Here is a 17,025-nt window from a genome sequence, read left to right as displayed (position 1 = left end):
TTTGATGTTGGCCATCTCCTCCTTCCCACCTCCAGGCATGGAGGATTCATCTCCCAGCGTGGGGAAGGCAGCCAGCATTCCTGACTCCTACAGTGCATTCCCCAGGCTGCCCCACTTCCCCAGCCCTCACCTGTGGGTGGCTTCCTGATGGGGCAGAGTGTGGGACATCTGGGTTACTAGTGTTGCACGTATTTGGCAAATATTCCACACCATCTCTGCCCCCTCCTTGCTTTTCTTTGAAGGGTGTCTCGTGTTGCAGCTCTGCATTCAGGTTTGGCACTTGGTCATTTAATGCACTTGACTGGAGGCTTTCAATGGTTTCACAGGAGTTGTGGAAAAGTGATTGCACACAGAGCTTCCCCTGGGGTTTCTGACACTCTGAGTGACAGGGCTGTCAGTGCTCACTGGGCTTTTGTCTCTCTTCCCTCCTGGGTGGGAAATCCCACCCAGCTATCCCGGAGTTTGGTCTTTTTTCCACCCTACAATTTATATTCCCTTTTCATCTTCTGAGGAAATGCATGTCACATTTTTCAGAGGACTCGTTCTCACCCACTTCAGGCAGTGCTGAAAGCAAACAGCTTGTTATCCTTCAGCTTGTTCCTTCTGCTGTGCCCCGGGGTGCTTTCCAAAAACAAGGAGCTACAGATGGAGCACAGCAGCCTCTGTGCAATGAGCAGTCCGTCTCTGCCCACCCCTGGTTCATTCATAGTCATTGTGCTCCTTCTGCAGCAGTTCTCTGTGGTCTGAAACCAGATTGAAGCAAGTGAGAAAGGAAGAATTTTGTATGTCCAAGAAGTGGATTTAATCTCTTGGAGGGCAAGGAAACAGCTTAGTGCAAACATTTTCATGGAAGCGTCCTCAGAGAAATTTATTCTTACTTTAGGGTCACAGCTCAGCTGTGATCATGACAAACAGCCAGAGTGAGACAAGTGATTCCTGTGGAGAGCCACTGATCCATGTTGTACAGTGAGTGCTTTTGGATATATTTATATTCAGCTCCTCAACAGGGATTGACTGAAGGAAATAAAGCAACCCTTGACTCCTGCTGATGCTGTTGTGTCAGAAATCTGCTGTGTGTTGTTGGCAGGTATGAAAGAACGTGTGAGGGTGTAGAAATGCTCAGCATGTGGTTGGATGCCTGCATGGAGATTGGGATAGTGCTTTAAGGAAGGAGACAGGAAAGATTCATGTAATATGCTAAACAGATCTTGGAAAGGAGGGAGTGTTGATATCAGAAGGTAGAAGGGTGTTTTCCTGAAGTAATGCTACCTCTTCAATGCTGAGTTTCTGTCAAATTTATTTGCATATATATTGATCAACTTTAGCATTTTGTAGGACTTTGTATTTGGTGGAGCATTCCTTTTTCTGCCCCTGTTGCCTCAGAACCTGCCAGCTCTTGGAAGAAGCTGTGAAGCTTTTCTCAGGAAAAGGTTGATATGCAGGGGCCACATCCTAGAAATCAGAAGCAGTGGAGAGAGGCCCTTGGAATGGTGGATATTCAGTTGTTTTGCAGCTGGATTCCTTCATCTCACCAAAGATGCTGGAATGCATCAGGCAGTGCCTGTCCTGCTGTGAATCACCCACTCCATAGAGCAGCAAGGACTGCTCAGAGAGAATCCCATTAGCAAATGTCTGCTGGAGAAAGGAGTCAATAATGTGAGCATGTGATGTTGCTGGGGAGAGGATCCTAAGATGATTCACCCTGTTCTTCATGGCCTTGGTCAGGCTTTGGTCAAACCATGTAAAGGTCTGGTGTTTATACTGGTGAGCTTTTGAGTGCAAGGCCAGAGTGGGTGTGCCTGGTATGTCACTCATGTGCTCTCTGTCCCTGCCATGTCTGTCTTGTGTTTTCTGTCCCTGCCATGTCACTCTCATGTGCTCTCTGTCCCTTGTGGCCTAAGCTCTTACTTTGCTGCCTTCCAGATTCCAAGGCAAAAGAGCTAATTCCTTTTAAATGAAAACCATATCATAAAGGGCTGGATCTGTCATGCAGCTGAACAAACCACAGCTTTCCACACTGTTATTCACCATAGGCGTTCGTGTGTTCTCACTCACTGTTGTTGACTTCTTGGCTGCTTGATGAGTAGATAACCATATAAAATATCTGGTTACTTCATTATTGGAGAGTGACATAAACTTGGTTATGAAAACAAGAGTCCAGTAGTCATGGCTCCCTTTAAATGTTGACTTCCCTGATTAAAAGAGCCCCAAAAGTACAGCACCCATCCTGAGCACCCCTGTTCTAGATAACCCCTGTTCTAGCTGTGTACACAATGACCAGCCTTGGTTACTTCAAATGCTTTAAGTAGGATCATCTCCCTCTCTTCATTACTGCTCCCCAAAGTGTTTCTGACAGTTTCTGGAATATTCAAAGCATATTTAAGAAACAGTGTTTACATGTTTGAAAGAAGAGGGTGAAAAAACCTGGTTTCCATTAAGCCAATGGCCTCAGTGGCCACTGGTTTTGTAGGAAGGTTGCACAAGATGTTTCCTTGCCTCCTCCCTCAGTGAGAGCTCAGCTCACCTCAGCATTTTCACAGGATTTGTTAGTTTGTCCAAGCCTCCCTTGGCCCCCTCTGACATCTCTGGCTGTCTCTGCCTCTCTTAGAGGCATCACCTTCCTGCATCACCCTCTCGAAGTTACTGTCCTCACTTTGCACTGCAGCTCCTACTACAATTCCAGCTCAAATGAGCACCCCTGCTTCACTCCTTCCTATGTTATGTCTTTATTCTCAACTGGATGGAAACCTCATAACTTGCAAGATGATCAGAATTTTATATTGAAATGTTAAACATGTTGAACCAGTTCAGAAGTAGGCATCTTTCCAGTGATGCAGCTTCAATTTCAAATGTTAATAAAAATTCCTAACGTTGAACTCAATTTGGGAGTGGACAGCTCACAGGCTGGATGATGTGGGGTCTCCCACTCCTGATTCAAAGCCAGCCTAAGGCAGGAGCTGTTGGTGTGCACCCTCTGCTTAGTGACCTGTTTGGATTTGAGTTTAATGGCCATGTTTAATGTTCTCAGCTGCCAGCCACACACCCTGTGTAACCTTCTTCCATGCCAGCATCTTTCTCTGTGCTTGACATTGGATGCACTGCAGAGATGGGATTCCCTTCTCAAACCTTCACTGAGACCTGATAGGAGGTGGGAAGGGGAGGGATTTTGTCCTTCATATGAAAAAACAGATGGCATTTGTGCTTGTCTAAATAGCTGTCCCCCTGTGGGGGCACTGTCATCCTGCCCACGCTGACATGCCAGAGCAGGTAATTACAGCTCCCCTTCTCCCTTACGTCTCCCACTCTGTGAGGATGTTGTCCAGTCTGCCCTCCTTTTCCATTTATTTTTCCCCAGTGGGCTTTAGAAAGAAATCTTGTGCTTAGTCCTGGCTCTGCATTTGATGCTGGATTACTTGTGGGTGAGTCACGGCAAGCTGGGTCACAGGGAATGACTTCTCTCATATTCTCTTCTGAGAAGGTCAGTGGTGGAGTGTAAGGCTGGTACTGCCTAGCTCATAGCAATGTTCCCTTGCAGAAACAAAGCCTTTAGGAGAACATCTGCAGGATAAGCCATGTTACAGGTTGAGAAAACACGCTGCCCAGCAATCAAGTATCAACTAAAAATGTAAAAAACTTTGTGGTCCACTGAACTTTTCACTTGGAGCATGAGATACCTGTGCCTTCTCCTGTCCCCCCTGTGTTTGGGATGCAGCTGTCATGGCCTCTTTACTCAATTCTCTGCAGGACTGGCCCCAAGGAACTCTTCCTATTTAATGTGTTGCTGAGCTTACACAGTTACAGCTCTTAGTGAGTTGGTTCTTTGGAAAGGCTCCTTTGGATTTCTGTCTGTGGGAGTGAGAGACAGCCCACTGTCCTCATTTCCTTCTTGGCAGCTGCCCTTTGGAGAAGTGGTGGCTGAGGTAAGTGCAGTTGTGTGGAGAGCAATCAATTGTTTGTCATGCCTGTTTAATAAGCAGCTGAGGTGACAGCCAGGACACCTTGGGTAGCCTTGATAGCCATGAGTTTCTAAAGTGATCCAGCATTTGACTCAAGCTGAGTGATTTGTAGGCAAATGGAATGGTTTGCCTTTCAGAAGGAGGTGATAGAGGTAGTCTTACTTCATAGCATTTCCTCATGGGTGTCTTTTTTTCAGGCTTCCCTTCTTAATTTTTCTTTCTTTCAGTTGCTACCCTTTTTCTGAAGAAAAGTGCTGCTGCTGCTGCTATTTTCTATCAAACTTGCCTCTTGTCCCAGCTTCATGTGTCTCCCTGATAAGGGAGAGTGAATGATTACAGTCCTGGGGATTTGTCCAGTTGTCTCTTACCAGCCAGAGTTGCAGCTGTTGAAAAGATTTTTCAAGCATCTCCTAAATCAGTTTCTCCCAGCCCTTGGCATTATCTTCTAACTCACATTTGGGATTTTTATTGATAGTCATAGTGGTGCTGGTGAAGATTTTTGTACATGACTCAAGAACATTGAGGTGCAGCAGTGCATTGGATGCAGTAGGAGGCTTTCTACAAGCTTTGGTGCACTTTGGCTCAGGTTTGTGAAGAAAAACAGGAAACACTGGAAAACACACCAAGGGTAAACAGAGCAGTTTAGTTACATTAACTGTCTAGAGGAGAAACTCCACGAATGACCCAAACAAAGAAAGCAAGTGCATTCGTTCAGCATTGCTGTGGGAAAACAGAGGGCTTATAATTGAGTTTAACTTAAAAGAATTACACAAGAAATTGGCTAGCTCAGGCCCAGAGTGCAGTTCTGGCATCCTGACCCAGTTCTGATTGCTGCACTGGCTTCAGGGAGGCCAGAGCTCCCAGAGACTGCATGCTATTTTTTATTCATAGCAATGCTACTTTAAAGCCTTGCTCTCCAAAAAAACTGCATCAAAGAGATCTGTTGCTGCTGCCTCCCTGTGACTCCTGATCAGATTTGCCTTGCTGTGATTATGTTAACAGGGCTCACACTGGTCAGTCAGCTTGTTTCTGGCCTCACACATGGTGAGCCACAGTAAATGTGCTGCAGGACTCCTCCAGTGAGGCCGTGGTGTCTGGCTGGTAAGCAATGCATTATTTATCTTAGGAAAGAAGCTGGAGTGTGAAACCAGAATCCCAGGGTGCCTACTCTGAGTAAACACTGAATGAAAGCAGTTGAAGAGCTGACAGTCTGAGCTGTCCTTGCTTGCCTTTGTGGAATCTCATTGTCTTTAGGAGGAGACTGCGATGAGCTGAAAGGCTGAAGTTTCCTGTGGGCTTGGGATGGAAAAGTGACTGTGGTGGTAAACAGCACAAAGGGAAACTGAGTCCTGCTCATCCATAATGGCTCTGCTGGCTTTGTAAAGACTAACAGGCAGCATCTGTTTGTGGCTTCTGATAAAATGGACATTTATGTCTCAGGGAGCACACAGGGCAGTGCAGTGACATTTTGACATTGCTACTTCTAATCTAAGAGCTTTTCTTATCAACTCTTTGTTCAAGATCAGTTCATGTAAGAATAGAACTTCCCAAGGCAGAATATTTCAACAGACTGATTACCTGCTTCTAATCCCACGTGAATTCTGAATAGCAGGTAAGATTAGATGGTCACAAATGAAATGTAAACTATTGATTCAGTTTGCACTGGTGTTTAGTACAAACACACACTGCTGTGTCCCATTTTTTTTTTTTCTGTTAAAAGGAGAGGGACTGTTCATTAGTGAAAAGAATCAGCATGGCATTGCATTTACTGCTTGTTTAGGAAAACCTGGTCCCTTTGATGTAGCTGGGGACCCTTGAACTTCAGAAAAGAATGTGTTAGCATACTAGGGTATGCCTTAGTCCTGCAGGTCATTTAATCAGTTTCTCAAGTGAGTCATTGTAAAGTAAAGTAGATGCTGAGAAAAGTTCTGCATTGCCAATTAAAACAGGCTCCAAAGGTGTTGCTGGTTTCATTCTACCAGAAACTCATCACTGAGAGGCCAGGAAGGGTTGCCTGTGTACCTTGAGGCCAGATCCCAAACTAAAATAAACTGGCAAAGCTCTTTTGCTTTATACCAATAAAAGCATTCCTTTCAGGCTCAATTTCTTTATGCTTGTGACTTTTAAAAGAATTTCTGTTAAGAAAACAGGAATTATTCAGAAATGGGTAGATTACCACACATGTAAGAATTGAATGAATTTCAGAAGAAGCCTGTAAATAACAGCTTTGTGAGTTCTGATTAATTCTTTATAGAGATTACATTTTATCTGTCTCAAACCCCCTGCAAATAAAAGCTGAGTAAAGACTGGCAGCCTCAGCATTTGTCTTAAGCAAGACATCTTTCATGAGATCAGGTTTAAAATAAAGTTAATGACAGAAATGTACTAATTAGTAAGTGCTACGCTTGTTTTTTTCCAACAAAACCTCACTTTCAACATTTTTGACAAAAAATAATTGAACTTAATCAGAAAGCTAAAGCATTTCTTAATTAAAAACCCTAGACTAAACACTAGTCTATTCTGGAAGGGATAAAATCAGGGATCCTAAAGCACTTGCAAAGTCAGGAAGATGATTTGCTTTCAGCTTTTGAGATGGAAGACCTGATGTGCTGACCAGGAGAGCATTCAGGGGGCTGCCAGATCCCATTCCACAGAAACAGAGTAGAAACCCAAATAGGACCCAGCTTTGAGTCTCAGCACTGTGGCAGTCACAAGGCAGACAAGCTGCAAGAAACCTTGGAAACCTGCCTGGTCTCCCTTAGAAAAGTTAACAGGATTGCTGCATGCCCATGAGCCTTCAAACTGGCATTTTGGGGCAAACTTTGTTCTGGAAGATTCCTGACAAGTTCACATCCCTTGCTTCATGGTGCTGAGCCCTTCCTTTCCTGACTTTTAGGAGCACAGTCTTTAGATGGGCTTATTTGCATTGGAGAAATACTGCTAGAACTTTCATCCTAGCATCCTTTCATGTGAGGAGTTTTCTCTGTGTGTAGAAACAACACGGGTAAAATATTTGGAGTGAAACCCAGGCTCCATTGAAGTCAATGGCAAAACTCCCATTCACTTCAGTGGAGCAGGAATTTCACTCTACTGTTTTGAAGTTAGAGTTACTAATAGACTGTTAGATTATTCCTGCGTGCATCAAACAAAATGTGCTTGATGTTAATGTTTCTGCAGTGTTCAAAAACCACAAAGGTTTAAAAACAAGAATAACTATGAACTTCTGAGTCTAAAAATTACATTCAATGTAGTTTTGCTAGAAATAATAATAATGTCCCTGGAGATAAACCTAAAATAATAGACTCCACCATATAATCTTCACTATAAGCTAAAAATAGCAGAGATGGTGGTTCAATCTAAGCCATAATTATCAAAGTGCTGATGTGGGTTTTGGTTCATTGCTACTAGAAATGGATGTCGTGTTTGGGCTCTGAACAGTCAAGTCCCACGACTGGGAGAAGCAAAGCCAAGAGCACAGTCAGAAAGCAAACAGGAGCCTCAGATTTGTAGGGAAATAGCATGGATTAAACAGTGCATATTTAAAGGGACTGCTCCTGGCTTGCTCCAGCCAGCCAGCTGGAAACCCAGTGAATTCTGTATTTTCAGCCCCAAATTTGTGATGTTTTACTGGAAGGTGACACTGGCCATAGAAAGCACCTTTCTTCTGAAAGTCATTTTCCATTTAACTTTGGAATTGAAGGAGGAATGTACTTTTTTAAGGAGTTATTACTCTGTGTGATTCTGAGAAAGGATTTTCATGTTCATTTTGAAGTAGGACGGAAAATCCTTAACTCACTTTCATTGCCAGGCAGGTTGTTGTGATGGGCTGAGTGTAGGACTGAGTGTAGCAGGCGACCTTGGTCACACCATTTTTTCCTGTTCACAAAGTTTTACCTGCAGCAGAATCTCACCTTCTTGTAAATGGCAACAGGGAATTATTCTGAACCTGAACCTGCACCTGCTGTAGCAGTCCAATGGTGGAGACTCCTCTAATTGGAGTTGAAGTAACACATTTCTGTTTCTAAGTACTTTTGCAAATCCTCACTGAATGTGTTTGAATTCCTCTATGTGTTTATACAGCACAATCTGCTGTTTGTTTAGATGGTTTGTTTTGCTGAGTAGGTCCCATTCTGTCCTTGCTGAGATGGGCATGGGGCAGTCTTGGTGCTTGTTTGGACAGTGCTTGCAGAAATGGGGCTTGGCTTTGCCTCAGGCTCCAGTAAAAAAACTGCTATTACAGAGTGAGAGCCTAATTTAGGTCAGAAGGGCCACCAGAGATCATCTGATCCAACCCACCACTCAAAAAAGGATCAGCCTCAAAGTTAGATGATTGTACAATACCACTAATTTAGAAAAATGTTTTACCTAACAGTATATTCCAAATTCACACTGATGCAAGAACAAAGTAGGCCTATCTCTAGATCATTCTCTCACTGTAATTGTAGGGATCCTATCCACTAGATTTGGCAAAGCAGTCCAAAATTTTCAGTAAATATTCCAGCAGATACCCTTCTCTGAACGACATCACTTCTCCAGATTCACTTCTCATAAACCCTGGGAGGAAGGTCCATAAGAAGCACATTTAAAAGTTTCAAACACACAAATACCAAATACTTTGTGAAATTAAAGCAATGGATAAATGAAAGGAACCTCTAGTTCATTTATTTAACAGGTGCCCAGGGCAGTGCATGGCAGATTGTGTGGTGTATGTGCAGCCTGTTGTCCAGCTGTTAATTGCTGAGAGTGTCATTGCTGAGGGCAGTGGGAAATGAGAAACCCACATCATAACTTGATAGATTTTTTTTCTCTTCTATTGTTCTAATCCAACAGCATGGGGATGAGCCACGATGATGATCATCAGCCTTGTGCTGGGAGGTCTCACATCATGTCTGGAGAATGGGTGAAGGGCAGGAACCCAAGCGACCTTTCCTGGTCTTCGTGCAGCCGAGACGACCTGGAAAACTTCCTAAAGTAAGGATTGTGCTGAGTGTCAAAAATCCTACCAGGCAAGAATCCACTCTTTTGCTTTAAAGTGAAAGTAGTAATGATTTTCCTTTTAAAGAACTGTACATTAGGGTATGCAAATTTGAATCTGTCTCCATTGCAATAGCACCTTGAAACTGAGGATTGAAGAGAGGCAGAAGAATTATTTGCAGTTGTCAATGTGCTGATAACATCTTAAAAAAAAAATCCCATATCATCTTTTTTTACAGAAAATGCCTTTCAATTTTGCAATTACAGAAATCTTTGTGTAGGTGGCTTGCAGAAATCTCTGCTTAAAGATGCTGCAGCTTTATGCCATGGCTTTTATTGTCTTGTTATTAAATAGCTTTTATTTTATTGAAACTTGACTTTGCCTGGAGGCCATTCTGATGTGTTTTTTCACGCCTTAATGAGTGTTGGTCTAAAACAGTTCACTATAAAGTTCTTCCCCACTGCATCCATGTTTTAACTCATTATATTCAGTTGTTCAGGAAGGATTTCTGTCCTCTCTTGTTAAATCTCATGTACTACAGGAAGCACTGGAATTGTCTGAACTCTGCAGTTCTAATATTAAACTTACATTGCAGCTCTCTGACAAACAGTGCCTGGCACAGTGCTTTGTGCTAGGAGTGGGTTCAGCATGGAAAATTTCCCACTCTGGGGGTTAAAGGTAGGAAAGAAATGAAAATAATGAAAGAAAATGTGATTTTTAATGCCATATTAAAGGCATGAATTAGAAAAAGAAATTGCATCTGAACTCATCTGGTTGCATCTGGCCCCTGATATGACAATGATATTCCAATTTATAAAAGATTGTTGTGAAGGCAAAGAGAAGAATCTTTTTATGCCTGTGTTGGATAAGAAAAAATGTCAAGGGCTCAGAATTCAGCTGGGGGGGATTGAGGTGAGAGACGATGGAAGACTTTCTAGCTGTCATTTCAAGAGAGTGAAGCTTTGGGCTGGATTGCCTGAGGGCCAAATTGAGTCTCCTTCAGATTTCTAGGAACGGTTTAACCCAGAATGTTGTGAATGTTGGTTTAGACAGATGTTTAGCCCAGAATGTTGTGAATGTTGGTTTAGACAGATGTTTAGCCCAGAATGTTGTGAATGTCGTCGGTCCTGCCTTGAGGCCTGGGACCATGGGTGACTTCCCAAGGCCCTTTCTATCCATAGCTCTCAATGATTCAGAAGACTTCCAGGGAAAATCCCCTGAGGGGCTTTCCCTAAAGGGCATTTTTCCTGCCTGCCCAGGTCCAAGGTGAGCACCTGCCTGCTGCTGACAGACCCCCGGAGCCAATATTCCGTGCGGCTCCCTCACAAGCTGCCGGGGATGCACTACAGCGCCGACGAGCAGTGCCAGATCCTTTTTGGCACCAACGCCACCTTCTGCAAGAACATGGAGGTAAGAGCTCGTGGGTTGTCTCTGGAAACAAGGTGGGAAGTGGAAATAAAGCTGTCAAGCCCTGGGGAAGAGAAAAGGAGTCTGTATTCCCCTCAGTTTCAGCGCTGCTGGTGGAAAATCCCACGGCCTCGAGCTCCGTGTCAGCAGCTCCTGCTTAGACCTCATCCTCCTTTCCCCACACTGCCCTTGGTAATCTCCCAGAGCAGACTCAGAAAAACTGGTGTTTGCACTTTGTTCCCTTTTGGGATTGTTTTGCTGAAATGCTCTGTAGAGATTGTTTTCCTGGAAGTTCAGCTGAGGTGAATGTCTCTCCTCACAAGAGTGTTTGGCTACTTCCAGAGAGTCAGCTTAGATGGCTGGCTGGGTGTTCACAGACTTCACCTTCAGACCTCTGCAGTGTTTACAGGAGCTGACTCTTAACTCTCTGCTGAGGAAATATAGATGTCTGCTTGTTTCATGAGGCCTTACTGAATTCTATGTAGAATCCTGTGTGTTTTCTAAGCAACATGTTGTTTAATCAGGATTTGGGTGCAGAGTGGGGTATCAGGGAGTTGGTTGGCAAAATGGAAACTTTACTTGTTGCTGTCTCTAGAAGTAGATTGTGCTTGAGATGAGGCTATTGGACTCATCCTCTAGAATTTAGACAGCCAAACTTTTCATAAGTTCTTACACATAATCAGATCTTTTAATTCTGAGCAGATCTTATCCCCCGCTTTAGACAGGGAGTGGGGTAGTGCCTGCTTCCAGTGTGGCCTTGGAGATATCCAAAAAAAAGTCATGAAGCTCTGTTGGGTCACCAGGACCAGCTGGCAGCACCCCCTCCTCTACAGACAGGCAAGAAGCAGACAGGTTTCTTGCTTTTAATAACTGACCACTTGTGTTTTTCAATTGTCCCTCATTCCCACTCTGAACAAGCTTGGGATCTTAAATCAGTGTTAAGAAAGAAAATAATAATCTGAGATAACTGATGTTTCTAAATGCTAAATTACTAAAACTGTGGAACACATGCAAGTCCTGGGAAAATGCTCTTAGTTTCGCATTAGCTTTTTTATTTATTTTGGACTTGGAAACTAGCTAATATAAAACAATAGGAAAAGAATCTGGACAGGTTGTATTTCCCAGCTCCATCAAGAAAATGCAGACCACCAGGACTACTGTACTGGAAGCAAAGTGTTAGAATATAGACCTGTAAAGAAAACCTCAGATCTACCCAGCATGACTCAAGTTCTTCCACTTGTGTGGGTGTCACCCAGCTGGACTGCTCTTGGAAGAGATTTTTGCTATTTCCCTTGTTGTGATAAAAATCCATTTTGTTTCTGGGTATTCCAGTGCCTGATGAGAATGTCAGCCCGCTGGTAGGTGGTCAGCCTTTCTCACACAGGAGTTGCATGTCCAGTCTGGAACTGCTTCAGGGACTTGTTGTTTGCCAGAATAATGTGTCAAGGGGCACCATTCTCTGTGAGATACAGGCAGAAGGTGTTTATAGCTCCCAAGATTTTCCACCAGTCTAATTATTTGACATTAGAACACAATAAAAAATGTGCTCTTTTTCTCCATCTCTCCTTTCTCCCAAAAGAGAAGCATATTTTGTGAGGACATTAGTGCTTCCTAATGAAAAGCCTGGTAGAACTTCAGGAGATAAAAACTAATTTGCAGTCCCTTATTTAGAATTATTTCTGTTGCAGTTGTGCAGTAAGAATTAGCATTCACCTGTGAAGCTGTGGATCAGTTGTGCCACATGCCATTAGTTTAAACATTTGTTTACATCCTGTTATGCTACTCTGAATTGGGGTTTGATGGCAGGGAAAGGAAATTCTTTAGAGGAAATAATCACTTTTGATTTTTAAACCTCTGAAGTTTGTGTTCTTTTCACCTTTGTGTTTCTCAGGCCTCATCTGCAGAATACTTGTATCATAAGTCTCAAAGCTGTCTACAAAAATATGAACCAAAAAAAAAATTGGCACTGGTCACTGGCATTAGCTGTAGAAATTATTGGCAAATACAGCTGTCTCCTCTTTTAGCCAATGGTAATGTGGTATTTTTAATTCAATAAAGTATTAAAAAAATCCAAATGTAAAAGCAATAAACATTTGACAGTAAATATTTGTTACAAAAAGGAAATAAACTTCAGGAAATGAGCCTTCTCAATCTTTTTATGATTACATGTGTCTGCTGCCTATTTTCTTATATAATAAGAGAGTTATATTACAATATTTCTTTGGAGATAGTTGGGCTACATAATTATATCAGGCAAACTAGAGGCCCTACATTCAAAAATGCCATGCAGTTTGGTTTAGAACAAACTTGAGAGGTTAGATAATTCCAAAATTTCAACATTTTTGAGAAACTGCAGAAAATTTCTGTGCAGTAAGAGCTCTCCTTTAGTAGCATCAAAGTCCAATTTTTTGAAGGAATGTGATCTTTGCTTTCACAGGGAATCAAGTCCCTCAATACTTGGCAGTGGCTGGGCCTCCCACACCAGTCCAACAAGATAGTTAATCCATGAATATTCGCCCATATATATGAATATTTGAGATTGCATCCCAAAAATTCTTCTTCCATTTTGTTTTTAAGGATAACTCAGATGCCTCAGAACAAAACTGTAGCTCTCTGTTTGCCAAACCAGCTATCCTGCAGCTGTTCTTCTCCAAATTTACAGAACAGAAATTAAAACATATGAGCAAGGCTCAGCTTTACATACACCAAACCTCTACATTCCTTTCTCCTTTCCTTCTACATTTTAATATACTAAAAAATTAGTTTATGATAGTCTGTTGTAATCTGTGACCTCCAAGATGTATAATCAGGATGTGGTTCTATAACCTCAATATTGGGTATGATTTTCTAGTGCGTGTCACCTCTTTATGAAGCTGTGAATCAGGCTTTTAGCCTGGGCTCCTGTTGGAATAGGGAACAAATGTCCAAGGCCAGGCTGGACAGGGCTTGGAGCAGCCTGGGATAGTGGAAGGTGCCCATGGCAGGGGGTTGGAACTGGATGAACTTTAAGGTTCCTTCCAACCCAACCCATTCTATGGTTCTGTGATTAATGAATCTCTCAAGACCCTTCACTAGATCCTCCTTCATATCCAAGTTACAGAATTTTCTCCTGGAATATGCAAGGGATCAAAGTGTTTTGCCATGGTGCTTTCTGTTCATCTTTCCCATTGCAAATGTCAGGCACTGTCTGATCCCTGCGAGTGCTTATCTTGCAGGCTGTACCAGTGTGCTCTGCCATGCCAGGCATGCTGCCTGCCTCCAGCTGGGAAGCTGCAGTGTTGGGAGAGCTTTGGCCCACCTAAGAGGTTACACAGTGGCCTTTATTGTGAGGCAGACAAGTTGCTTTTAGAGAAATTAATGTGTCATTCTCAAGCTCTGAGCAACATCATGATAATTGCAGGAAAAGCCGGACAGAAATGCACCTCTGACATTGCACAGGGCGTTATCAGTGCACCCAAACACGGAGATCCCAGGGGGCTCTGGCTGCTGAATGCTGCTGTGAGTCCAGGGCTAGCATGGGAGCAGTTGTGCAAATTACAGGCAATTGAACCTGTCTGACCTCTGTCCTGCAGCTCCACACTGGGCCATGAATCAACTATTGAGAATTCATTTGACCCTTCCGAGGGAGGAAGCAGAGAGCTCCAACCCCAGCCAGGCGATGATGCCTGAGAGCAGGGGTTAACCCTTTGCTGTCCCTGTGTTTATTCTAAGAGGAATAGCATGGGTGGTTTCTCCTGAATCTCTCAGGGAGCAGAGATGGTGTTTCTCCCCCAGAAATTCATCAAAACACATTTGAAACCTCACATGGAAACATTCTGCGTGTTTAATCTTTATTTTTCAGGCTGGCACGCCTACCACCAGAGGCTTTTGCACTGAAATCATGTTTATGGGGAAAAAAATGTGATTTCTATCTCATGTATCCATTTGGCTTTTTGTTTTATAAGCCTTTTGGCTTATTTATTATTAACACATTTTTGCGGGTTTTTATGTAACTGTTATCATGCAGCATTTTTTTGAGTCAAAGCTGGGCTGAGGTTGGAGTGGCACTTGGAAGGAGATTAGCATTGCTACCAAGAGATTTTTGTTCTGACAAGGGACATTGTCAACTCAGATGTAGCAGGGAATGTGAATTTTGACATAACACTGTTTTTAGAAATACTAAACCAGCTAGAACTGGCTCCACTGTTTTTCTTAGGTTCAGGTTGTTTTTTAACAAATTTAGGTATTTTCCAATATCTACAAGTTACAGAACGAGAGGGCAAAGTTGATTGCAAGCCAAAGGAGACAAAGTAGACTTCTTGGCTGATGTGGAAAAAGAAAGGAACCAAAAACAAAGTAAAGAAAAACCAGGAATTGTAATGATCAAGTGGATTTAATGTTCCTCTTCAGTTTACATATTTGATGGTGTGGTGGTAAGTATAATTCAGCAATTGTAGGTCTCTCTGTGGTCTTGTTCTTGCAAAGAGACTGCTGGAGTGGCCTTTTGGGCTCTGTGCATGGGAATCAATGGGCCTCTGTTTGCCTTTTCTCTGCAGGGCCATTTATGAGATGCAGACCACGATAGTGAGCCCTATTATTTAGTAACATACAGAATATTTACAAGAACATGGTAATTAGATTGAAAACTGGTTTATCCTGAAAATAATAGGTTGCATTGTCATTTTCTGTACTACCAGGGACTTTGTCTACATAGTAATACTAATAAATCTGGAAGACGATGGGTTGGGTTTTTCTTGAAGATTCAGGGATAGAAGCCTGGCAATTCTATAAAATGAGCAGATTTTTTTTGAGAAGTAAAGGTAACAATTAACTTAATTGCCATTCTATAGTTCATAGTTTTCCTCATGCAGGTTGTTAGAATTCAGACTATTTTCACATTGCCTCTTTCTATGAAGCTGAAGTGTCCTATTTCACTCCTTCTGTATGTTGCAAAAATACCTTTTTCTCTTTCTTTTCAGTGGAAATACTTTTTGTTTAAGAGAGAGAGAGAACGAGAGAGAAGCAGGGTTCCTGCCTGGGCAGCACAGCCTAGTTTACAATTATTGGAATGCTTTAGAAATTTTTGTACGTGTTTCAGTTTGGAAGATGGTCAAAACACATTCTGGTGCAGTGGTTTAAAGAAAAATAAAAAGAGAGAAGGGAACTGAAATAAAATTATAAAAATACAATGTGGAAATTTCAGAATATAAACATAATAAACTCTTAACAATAGTAGAGAGAGCCTATTAAGAATTAAACACTTGAGCTTGGCAATTTTTCATTTCTTATTAAGACAAGGGGAAGGAGAAAGAATTAGTGTAGCCTTGTGATGTGGCATCTACAGCTAAAGTCTAAACTTTACAAAATTAGCCAGAATACGATTGAGTATCAGGCTGAAAATAGTGTATAATAAGCTCAAAGGGCATTCAGACTTCTCCCACTGGCCTGCTGGGAACTTCCCATCTGCAACATACTTCAAGGAAAACTCCCTAATTTTCACAACCCCATCTGAATGGTGTGTATACATATCTATATTTATTTTTTGTCCCTTGCTTCTCTTTTCCCATGGCCAAGAAACACAATCCATGATTTCATTCTTTTAATTTTTCTATTTTTATTTTTTAAGGGACAGCTCTGTCTGTTGTTCAGAACAAATCAATATATTTTATATCTGACAGTCAGGTGTTAAGGCCTGAGGAGTAGACTGGGAACTGTTGAGTGAACATTACTCTTAAGATCAGCTCTTTTAGACATTGGTAATAAGTCACAGTACAAAATTTCAATTATTTTTCAAAGACTCTGTTCCAGTGCTTTATTTTGTGTGCCTCTACTTCCAGGTTTGACCATGTAAAGGCACTTCTATGATTTTTCCAGCTCATGTGACACATTTGTGTTGTGGTCTCTCATTTATGATGCTAAAACCTGGGCTCAGCAAAGCTGAAGAGCTCACACAATAAGAGTTGTGTGTTGGTAGGAAAGTACATCAAACTTGTCCTTTTCTCCTTGGATTTTTCCATGTCTGTGAATCCCTGGAGCTTGTGACATGAGTGCCCTGAAGGCACTGGATAGATTTGTATTCAGTATAGTGTTTTGCCATAAAATTACCTTGTGGTCTTATGAATGCTCTTTCTAATCTCTTACTTTTGACTATTAATTTAATTCCAGGTACATCAAAAAAATTGAATAAAACTGGTGCTTTGCAAAGAAATATTTTAGACCGTGAAGGTTTTTAGTTTTCCTTGAGAGCACCATAGACAGCTGAAACCAGAGACAGTATTTTCCTCTTTCATTGTTTCCTTCCCAATATACAGTTTAAAAAAAAACAGAAAGTGTTTCTATTCCTTTGTGCCTTCCTTGCAGTCTGGGAGTCTTCCACTGCTTGTCTGGCACTGTCTTGGAATATCAGCTCTAGACACAGGTCAGCAGTTTGGCCACTGAGACATGGATCTGAGTTTCACAATTATCTTGTCTGGGTCAATGTGGCTCCTTTCCAAAAGTGCCTTCCAGTTTTACAGGATTTCAGTTTGAAACACTTTTCATCTCATTTTCAGCAGCAAGAAGCTCCATCAAACAACACTGCTCACCTCCCTTGTGATTGCTGTGGGGTGTTTATGCACCCAAAATTAAAGACAGTGATGGTGTAGAAATTGGGGGCATTGTTTTTGCCACTTTGTATAAAGAATTGCTGCTCAGAAACATCCTGCCAGA

At 42.1% G+C, this 17,025-nt stretch overlaps 1 protein-coding gene across 3 annotated transcripts in view; it reads left to right on the top strand.

Annotated features, from left to right (window-relative positions):
• Positions 1-17,025, top strand: part of ADAMTS17 (ADAM metallopeptidase with thrombospondin type 1 motif 17) — a 165,392-nt gene that overhangs the window by 77,045 nt on the left and 71,322 nt on the right. For all 3 annotated transcript variants that reach the window (XM_085588932.1, XM_021552577.4, XM_085588933.1), the window contains exons 9-10: positions 8,787-8,927; positions 10,191-10,341. In XM_085588932.1, coding sequence (XP_085445058.1) covers positions 8,787-8,927; positions 10,191-10,341 — 292 coding nt within the window. The remainder of the gene's footprint in view (positions 1-8,786; positions 8,928-10,190; positions 10,342-17,025) is intronic.

This window comes from Lonchura striata, chromosome 10 (genome assembly GCF_050655825.1).
Source record: "Lonchura striata isolate lonStrDom1 chromosome 10, ASM5065582v1, whole genome shotgun sequence".
Lineage (NCBI taxonomy): Eukaryota > Metazoa > Chordata > Aves > Passeriformes > Estrildidae > Lonchura > Lonchura striata.
The sequence above is the reverse complement of the archived record's forward strand: the minus strand, read 5'-3'. Positions and strand labels throughout refer to the sequence as shown.